This window comes from Falco peregrinus, chromosome 5, assembly GCF_023634155.1.
Source record: "Falco peregrinus isolate bFalPer1 chromosome 5, bFalPer1.pri, whole genome shotgun sequence".
NCBI lineage: Eukaryota > Metazoa > Chordata > Aves > Falconiformes > Falconidae > Falco > Falco peregrinus.
Window position 1 is genome coordinate 113,692,969 of NC_073725.1, and position 9,581 is coordinate 113,702,549.

General features: G+C 42.4%; 1 protein-coding gene and 1 non-coding gene across 3 annotated transcripts in view; both read right to left on the reverse strand.

Annotated features, from left to right (window-relative positions):
* Positions 1-7,786, reverse strand: part of IARS1 (isoleucyl-tRNA synthetase 1) — a 112,382-nt gene extending 104,596 nt beyond the window's left edge. Inside the window, exons 1-5 of one of the 2 annotated variants that reach the window (XM_055807031.1) lie at positions 7,660-7,786; positions 5,207-5,297; positions 2,411-2,530; positions 1,737-1,893; positions 1,164-1,283 (exon numbers count right to left, since the gene is read on the reverse strand). In XM_055807031.1, coding sequence (XP_055663006.1) covers positions 1,164-1,283; positions 1,737-1,893; positions 2,411-2,529 — 396 coding nt within the window. In that variant the 5' untranslated portion in view covers position 2,530; positions 5,207-5,297; positions 7,660-7,786. Of the gene's footprint in view, positions 1-1,163; positions 1,284-1,736; positions 1,894-2,410; positions 2,531-5,206; positions 5,298-7,266; positions 7,617-7,659 lie in introns of those variants that run through there. The other variant, XM_005229913.4, reaches the window with a different exon arrangement.
* On the reverse strand, positions 4,498-4,632 carry LOC114013332 (small nucleolar RNA SNORA84). Its single transcript, XR_003556251.1, has one exon. It is a non-coding gene; the product is annotated as a small nucleolar RNA SNORA84 (small nucleolar RNA).
* Positions 7,787-9,581: the final 1,795 nt, after the last annotated feature.

Sequence of the window (9,581 nt, forward strand, 5' to 3'; positions counted from 1 at the left end):
AGGTTCATGTGTATTTTCTTTGTTGGTTCCATTTGAAAAACAGTGTATTGGGTCTGGCTGAGCCCCACAGCAGCCCTCATAGTGTGGTAGCTAGAAACATAGTGATGAGACACCAGTGTTTTGGCTGCTGCTGAGCAGTGCCAGCACAGCATCCAAGCTGCCTCTCCAACATGGACCTCCCCTCACCGGTGGGCTAGGGGTGGGCAAGATCTTGGGAGAGGACATAGCCAGGACAGCTGACCCAAAGCAACCAACGGGATATTCCATGCCATGACAGCTGCCCAGATGTAAAAGCTGTGAGAAAAGAAGAGGAAGGGGGGGCATTCATTATTTACAACATCTGTCTTCCAGAGCAACCGCTATGCATACTGAAGTCCTGCTTCCCAAGAAGCAGCCAAACATTGCCTGCTGATGGGAAGTAAAGAACAACATCTTTTGTTTTCCTTTGCTTCTGCGCACACGACTTTTGCTATTGCTTCATTAAATTGCCTTTATCTTGATGCACAAGGGGTTTTTTTCCATCTTATTTTCTCCCTCCCCTGCTCTGCTGAGGAGGGGAGTGAGAGCAGCTCAGTAAGGACCTGGCATCCAGCCAAGGTCAACCCACCACACAAAGTCAGACCTTATTTTCCATTTTCTGTACAGGAGAAGACACTAAGAAAGAGGTAACATTTTCAGTTTATCTACGAGATGTTCAGTGTACCCAGTCAGACACTTTGAGCCCCAGGTTACCTTAAAGCAAGGATCCTCAAACTACAGCCCGTGGGCCGGATACGGCCCCCCAGGGTCCTCAATCCAGCCCCTGGTATTTACAGAAACCCGCCCCCCCCCCCCCCCCGCCCCGGCAGGGGTTGGGGGGAAACCAAGCAGCCGCAGATGACCTCCTGCCACTTCATCCATGCAACAGCCCCCTGTTTAAAAAGTTTGAGGACCCCTGCCTTAAAGTAACCTCTTGATATCACAGCAGCCTCCCTGTTCTGAGCCCCAAAGCTGTTCTTTTAGTTCCCCTTTCAGGGCCATCAGTGAGAAACAAGGTAGCTAAAGACATGAGATTTATTCACATAATCAAACAGAAAAAAGGATGAAGTTCAGCCCAGCTGAAAAACTTCTGCACACATACGATTAGAAATGTACAGCAGAATATGCACAGAGTCTTCACTCACCTCCCACTCCTTTGAGTATCTCATCACAATTCCTCTACACTGGTTGTTGTATTCTTCAATCCCCATCTTCGCCACATCCTCTGGCCCTTTAATGCCTAAGGTCTTGTCAATCTCATATTCCTGGGAGCATTGAAAACAATCAGACAAAAATCCCACACTGTCATCAAAAGCTTTCAGCATTTCTCTGCATAGTTAACTTATGTTCTGTGCATTCTAATGAGGCTGAAGGACCTCCTTCAGTCTTTTGAGATTTCATGAGTAATGCAATATCTGCTTAGTTCAGGTGCAAAGGATAACCCTGGTGTGAAACAAAAAGCATTTTCTGAAATACATACCAAATAAATACATGTTTATAGTAATGAACAAAGTGCCTGGAGAAAGGCAGGTGACCAGTAGGAAGAACGTTAACTCACCCACACACAAAAGCCAGAGCAACACACTGGACAAAGAACTTCCATTTCTCTTTTAGCAGCAAAGCCAGGCATAAGAGCAATAGCAAAGTGACTGATAAGCAGGTACAACACAGAAAGAAGAACCAACAGAAATATATGTAGGCAGATTTATTACACATACCACAGGTAAACCATGGCAATCCCACCCAAATCTTCTGTCAACGTGAAAACCACTCTGATGAGCAAATCTGGTTACAATGTCTTTAATGGTTCCTGCAAGAATATGGCCATAGTGTGGAAGTCCAGTAGCAAATGGAGGGCCATCATAGAAGTTAAACCTGCAACACAAGATAACATTCTTAATTAAATTGAAAACTGAGCATCAAATCTTCAAACAGGATATGTGTATCTGTATGCTTATGCTTCTTATGTCTTACTAGAACAAAACCATTTCTTCCTCTTCAATTATCAGTCAGCACAGGTATCCTGTTGGCAGTGGGACTAAAGGGAACATTTCAGCTCACGGTTCCTAGTGACTGCCAATTCTACCAAGATTATTACCGAGAATACCAGCATGCTGCTCCACAGCTGGCAGACACAAGAGTTGTCCTTGCTTACCTGCAGATTTCCTTTATAAACTCACCAAGCAGGAAACTACAGGTTTATTACTACTGTCTGAACAGTGTTTATTCTTCACAAAGTGAAATATAAAAGTGACATGACAACAACATTAGCCAAGACTTCTATCTGCAAAAGGAACAGCTGTTATTAACAGAACCAAAGAAAAAACAAAATTAAGCTAAGCCAACCTTGCACTGTCACACACAGTAGCTACGGCTTCCAATAGATTCTTACCTAGGTCTATTCTTTGATTGCTTTAGGCATTCCCGGAAACAATTAAGATTTTTCCAGAGCTCCAGTATCTTCTCTTCCTCATTTGGAAAAGTTATGTTTTCTGGAACTTGTTGAACCATTCTTTCCCAGCAACAACCAAGCAGAGAAAAGAAAACACATATTGAACAGAAGTGAGAAAAAAATTACTTCACAAATGCACTTCATTGTCTTACAAATGCATAGCACCAAACTACATCTGTTTTTCAAAGAGCCTGATTCAGCATAAACATGGAAGCAAGCACTATATCCTAAAAAAAAGCCTAATAATGTGACAGACTAGCACCAAAGTTTTGTAACAGGAAAAGGATTCTCCAATAATCAGCTATGGTCGTTCATTTTCTATTATGCTTTTTTTGTTTGTTTGTTTCCTATAGAAAACACTCAAAGGGCAAATTATTTTTTGGTTACAAGTTTGGGTTTTTTTCATTAGGAAAAGTTTCCAAGTTCAAACAGACTCTTCAGCATCAGTTTGTGAAATAGTGAGACTTAAAGTTCAGGAACCAAAACTGGTAAAGAGGTGGCTCCTTTTCACTGTACATCTACTCCTACCATTTAAAGGTTTAAAAGAGCATTTTTCCATCTAGCTAGGCCATCAATCTCAGATGTACCTAAGAACAGCTAGACTACAGATAGTACAGTTGAAACACGTTCTAATGAAAGATGAACACATGGGAAGAATTCAACCAAGCAGATGAAAAAGCTCAAAGACCTCAGCTGTGAATCTTGGAAAGCTCCAACTTCCAGAGTACTGATAAAACTACTAGTCCCTTTTTTTTTTCCCCCCCTTTCAGTTTTACAAATATGTCAGAACTAAGCCACAAGGGGCTACTTCTTGCTGGCCATTTCCTGACCATCTTTTTTTGTTTGGTGGATTTTAGCCACCAGAGTCCAAAGCCATTCTTTAATTCTGGGTAAGTCAATGAAAATCACTACAAGCAAAATTATGTACAAGCAGCACAGGGAAGAAAATTCTCAACATCATTAGGAACACACAATAAAGCTGCCTGGTGTTCCAGACCTGCTACAAGATTCAAAGGAGTCAAGTTTCAAGAAAATGCTAGAGCAAGCACTAAGCAAACGCTCTGTGGAGTAAGGATATTTAAGACATGAGTTCTGTAACAGAAGAAAACTGGTTACAAAGGTTGTAATAGGAGACTGCAGAGAAGAAACGGGTTCTCCCATCTCTAGCTTTAGTGCTGCTGTTCCACAGCACTTACACCAGAACGAGCTGAACACTATGACAGACTGAAGTTTTGCTTAGCATTGTAGAATTACAAGTACTGGCACAAGGACTGATTTTTCCAATTTACTCAGGTTGGTCAACTACTAATCATAAAGCTGTAACAAATGCAAACACATCAAGACAATACTTCAAGTTACAGTTGACATGCTGCTAGGTAGTGCTACAGTTCCAAAACATTTATTTCATGAAACCCAGAACACCACAGACATTGATAGTTCAATGATTGAACCCATACAAAAAAAAATGTGCCCCAAAATGAAACCTACAGACAAATTCCACCATTCATACATTTTTGTATTAATGACAGATCATTCTCCCCACTAACAAACCCAAGTTATCAAATAAGGCAAGAAATTAATCAAGAAACCCACAACCTGGTACACAGGCAACACAGCAACTGAAGGTGAAATCATGAGCTGACAAGGAACACATGGACATGGCCTGCGTGTATTCTTAAAAAAGTAACAGCAGGTCTTAGCACAGTAAGTTACAGCATGCAAAACTTGTACAAGAGTTTCCATCATCGTATCTCAAAGCACTCAGCAAAGCGCTAGTCAGGCCACACCATTTTCTCACTAATTTGATCAAAGCCCCAGAATCACAGAGACAATGGAGATGATAAAAGAATTCAGCCTTAAAGCTTATTTCCTACAAGCCAGTTGACTTAAGGACTAACGATCTGCAAATTTTACTTGGATCAAGCTCAGATCTCACAATTTACTGATAATAACTGCAAAGGTTTTGGCAACGGGCCCAGCTGTCAAGTCCCTATAATCTAATAAATTAAATACAGGTTTAAGGTTTGGTCTGTAACTGTGTCCGGGCTATGGAAGCTGCTCATGTATCACAGACTCCATGCGTAAATCACAGTATCACTTTTGGCCCATTTCTATCAACTGAAGCACCGTATGCACAAACCAGTGTCCAGTAACCACAGGGCACAAACTCATACACAATCTTATCAATATTACAAGAGAAATTTTATTATGTCAGAAAAAGGAAAAAATTACTGATCAGAATTAATATGTGACAGTCACAGGTCAATTTTTTCAAGTTACAAAACAACTTTAAATAGATTGACTTAAAAGATAAACCACATTTAGAATCTATCTGTGGCTCAGCCTCAGTCGAGCAAAAAAACAGAGACTTTTGTGTTCAGGAAAAGTATAACCAGTTTATAGACAGATGCATGAATAATTCTTTATACCTACAGCAAAAAAAGTTACTATAAGCAATCTAGGTATTTAAGTCAGAAAAAAAGCACGGATAGCTCATTACTTTGAACACAGAATGAGTGAAAACATCACAAATGATGATACAGAAATTATACAAATATGTCGAACACAACAACACTTTTGGACAACACTCCAAATTTACATAGAGTAGTAAACATGGGGGGAGGGGGGGTGGGGGGTGTTTTCTTGTTTCTCTATGCATTTCCTGCTGACAAAGTGTTAAAGTTTAAGACAATGCACCATGGGGAATGTGGGGTTTTTTCCCCCAAGTACACTCACTTTTTCTAAAAGATAGTAACATTCAATAGGAAAGGTGTCAAGGTTCGTAGATTTTGCTACAGCAGTCTCAAATTTATGCTGGGCTTCTTATCTAGAAAAAAAATTAAACAAGCATTAAAACCATAAAAGCAAGTTAGAATCTTTTCAATATCAAGATTTTTTTAAATCAGTTTTTAATTTTTCAACAAAAAATAAAAATGCCCCTATGAATGACATTAATTAGAAATTCATTGGATTTAACATACATCACGTACAGATAAATGATGAAAACAAAGCAGATTTCAAGATATTACTAATTCTGTTGACCAAGAAACTGAAAAAATGCAGAACCAGTATGAATTAGAAGTGTACAGAAGGTCACCTAATTTCAAGGGGTTTATGATCAGTTTCTTGTCCTTGTTGCAGTCACCCTCACTCCCAAGTTATTCTATATGAGACTGATGCACACGCTTTGCTTCAGAGACAAGCAGAAGCCTCCTTTCTCCATGTACAGAGGCCTTCCCAAAGTCAAACGACACGCTATTTTACATACACACAGAAGTAAGCTCCCCGTCTCTGCCTTTTCAGGTACTGAGCTTTGAGGCAAGGCTCTTTTCTGAAGTAACAGTGTTCTACACTGTTCAGCTGATAATCAAAAGCATCCATTTCCAGAATGGATGGAAACAACCAAGTTTAAAATAAAAAGGATGGATAGGAACAGAATGCTAAGCTACAGAACAGACATCGCTTCTGAAAATCTTGTGCTAATGCCTTATACAGGGAATAAAACTGCAACAGAGACCTGAGAATGGGTGAGAAAAAAACAAACTAATCATGCACACCTACCTTTAAAACTTCTTTTTAAACTGAATAATCTCATCCTACTCTTAACTAGCACTTTATATAAATGACCAAATCATTGAAAATGCAAGAATATACTTAGTTTAAAAAAAAAAAGTGAGCCTTTTTCTTCTCCAAAAAGACATAAAGCTGCCACCCTCACAGCCAGTCTTTCCAACACTGCAATTGGTAAGTGTAATTACTTCATGAAAGAATTTAAAACATGGCTTTCTTCACAAAAGTTTAGGGTTTGATGGCAACATTGAAAATTTATATTTACACCTTATTCACAGCAGACCAGTAACAGCCTGATTATTCCACTGCTCTATTTGAGGGGTCACAGACTTTTCTAACTGAAAAATATGCCCCAAAGTGAGCAGATCAGCAGACTAAACTGTGAAACCAGGAAGTGACAGTTTCTAGTATCTGAACAGGTAAATGAAGTATGGTTAAGCTGAGCCTGATACTCCCTAACGCATCCTCAAGTATCAAGATTAATTCACCTCAACGTATCACTTAAGAGGCACTACAGTCCATCTGTCCGTCCCTCCCCCAATAAGTGTTTATTTTTATGCTGAAAATCCTATTAAAAGACTGCTGAAACATTGAGCAGACTCATATATTAACAGTATATTCAGACACAAATGTTTCATACTATGCAAGAAGTCAGTTTTACCCTGTATATTACGGTATTAAGCAATTTTTTCTGTTCACACTACCTTGCTTAAAAGTGTAAAATTTGTCATTACAAAAAAAAAAAAAAAATCCAGAAAATCCAGTAGTTTGTTTGGGTTTTTTAATCAGAAACTGGCATCAGTTGAGTTAGCAAAAGCTGCTTCTATGTGTCAATTAAATTCTGCTATTACCCGACAGTCCCTTCCCAAGCAGGTCACCAACAAACGAAAAAAATGCTTTCTTCAATTTCCAGAAGGCTCCTGGGAGGGGTAAGGGAAGCCAACATTTGCTGAAGACAGAAATATCAAATTCATCGCAACTACAGAAAAAAGAGTGTGTCTTCCTCAAAAATTTCCCCTTTCCTGAAAGGATGCTGAAGGGGAAAGCTTAAGACGTATTATGCATCACAAAGCATCTCAGGTTCTTTGTTAAATAAATTAGGCCTTGATAGGTATTAAACGCTGCAATAAAGAAACTGGTTAGCCTTTAAGAAGTACCTATTCTAAGTAATCACTCAATTCCAGAAAAAGCAAAGAACATGTAGAGTACCCAGGGAGGTAAAATACCTTCCAGGTGAACGTTATACACACAAAGCATAATAGCTCTACGGCCTGCAAAGGCGCCGGTCACGCCACAGCCCAGCACCGAGCAGCCAGCCCGGCCCTTTCCCCAGACAGGAGAGGCACCGGCCGGGCCACAGGCCGCGCCAGGCGACAGCGGGGCTGGCGGCCAGCGGGACTAGCACCAGCGTACGAACCGCCGGGCTCTGTGACACCCGAGAGGGCTCCGCCCGGCACCGGCACGAAGCGCCCCCGAAAACCTCGCAACGTCCCCGGGGCCCTGGCGCGCCCCTCCCTCAGGCCTCTGAGCCGGCCCTCGCCGCGCTGACAGGGGTCGGCTCGGGACAGCGGCTCCGCGAGTCGAGTCGGGCCGGTCCGGGCTCCGCCGCCGCCGCTCACCTCAGTGCCACCCGCCCCGCAATGATGCAACCGCGCCCGGGAAAGCATGGCAGGAAGCACCGGCGGGCACACCCGGCAGCGGCGGCCAGTCAGCGCGCGCCACACTCGGTGCAATAAGGTGGCCTCCCATTGGGCACGGCGCTCTCCGGGAAACGCCAGGTCCCAGCGGCGCGGGGCAGACCGGGAAACTGCCCGCCCTCCCGCCCTGCGCCTTCTCATTGGCCGGGGAAGCTGGGGGCGGGGCCTCCCCGCGGGCGGGGCGGTGAGGGGGCTGCAGCCGCCGCCCGCCCTTTACTGAGGAGGACTGAATCCTTCTCTGGTTTTAATGCCTTACGTTTCTTTCACAAACTAAAATGGCTTTTTAAAATGTCCAGTGGCTGCCATGACTGCGTTTGTGCGGAGGGAGCGCAGCGCAGTCGGCTCGGGCGGCGGTCCGCTGAGGGAAAACTCCATTTGGAGGCCCACAGAGGTGATGCGCTGTGGCGTTTCTGGGTTTGGAACAGAGAAAGTGAAAATACTGTCCCTCAGCCACAGGATTTCCCCTCACAGACCCAAAAAAGAAAAACCTTTTAAATCCTCGGGGTAAAATAAACTTCTGCTTTGAGGTCAAGACAGGCTCCAGCAGTGAGCCCTGAGCCTAAACGCTCTGCTTAGAGCAAAATCCTGAGTTAGAGCTCTGCTGGGCTTCCTCCAATAACTGGATACTAAGTGCATCTGGAGAGACTTACCACACACATTTGAGAAAGCTGACCCGGCCTCCATTAAAGGAATACTCTTAAATAGGTTGAGATAGCAATTCCTAAGACTAAATACAGGAGAAGTCCCCTCCTCTAATGCTGCATTCTAACTAGAAAAAAATACTTGTAGACGGGTTCCCATATGTCAAAGGAAAGTTAAGAATCTGAAAAAATATTATTACTGGCTGACAACCATAGCATTCTGGAATTACAAAACATTTCCTTCCACCTATAGCAAGTGCTGAAAACAGCTGTGGAAAGGCTTCTGACAGTGAAAAATGGGAGAGAGTCCAGGGAGGGGACAAAGGGAGACACATACTCTTTCTAGACTGTGCATCTGCACACCTGAACCCCTAACCAAAACAGATCGTGGGAAGTGACGTTCAGATCAGTAATGGCCCAAACAGTTCAGCTGCCGCCACGTAAAAGTTTTCAATTCTTAAAACTTCTGTACTAATACAAGTGTAGGTAATCAATAAAAGCTAGCTTTTGATTCTCATTCTCAGGACTAGATACAAGATCAACTCACTGGTCTGCACAGGGCAGTGTTTCAGTCCGCAGATGAGGAACACATCCAGATTTGAAGTGTCTGATAGTAAACAGAGTTCTCACTGGCACAAAGAAGCACAAGACTATTTTCTAGACATAATTTTGTACATTAGAGTAGCTAAAAAGGGAACTCAATCTGCATCAGGCTCAGAGAAACAACACAGAAAATGTGAAGTGAGGCTAGGATAAACAGGACCCGGAGAGACTGAGTATATGTGCTTGCCAGGAGAGTCTCCAGGATAAACACAATGTAGAGATTCCTACCTGTGTGGATCTGGGATCCTCTGTACCCAGGAGGGAAGTTTGAAGTGGTAGATATATGTTTAATCCATATTATTTTCTAATGCAACTAAAAGCTACGAAAAAGCCCGTGACAACTCAGAACCAAAAGGAGGAGGACTTGGGTTCCACCACCTGAGGCAGTGTGCCTTCAACTGAGCATTTTATCTTATGTTTTCTGTTTTCTTTTTTAAAGAAAATCTAGCAAGTGTGACTCAAGATTCAAGATGGGTAGGTAAGAGAGAAATAAAATGCAGAAAATAACTCATTCAGAGATTTTACTCATCTTACCAGTATGGATCTTTTCGACACCCAGAAAGCTTTCTTTGCTAGGTAGACAGATGAATATTATTGTCA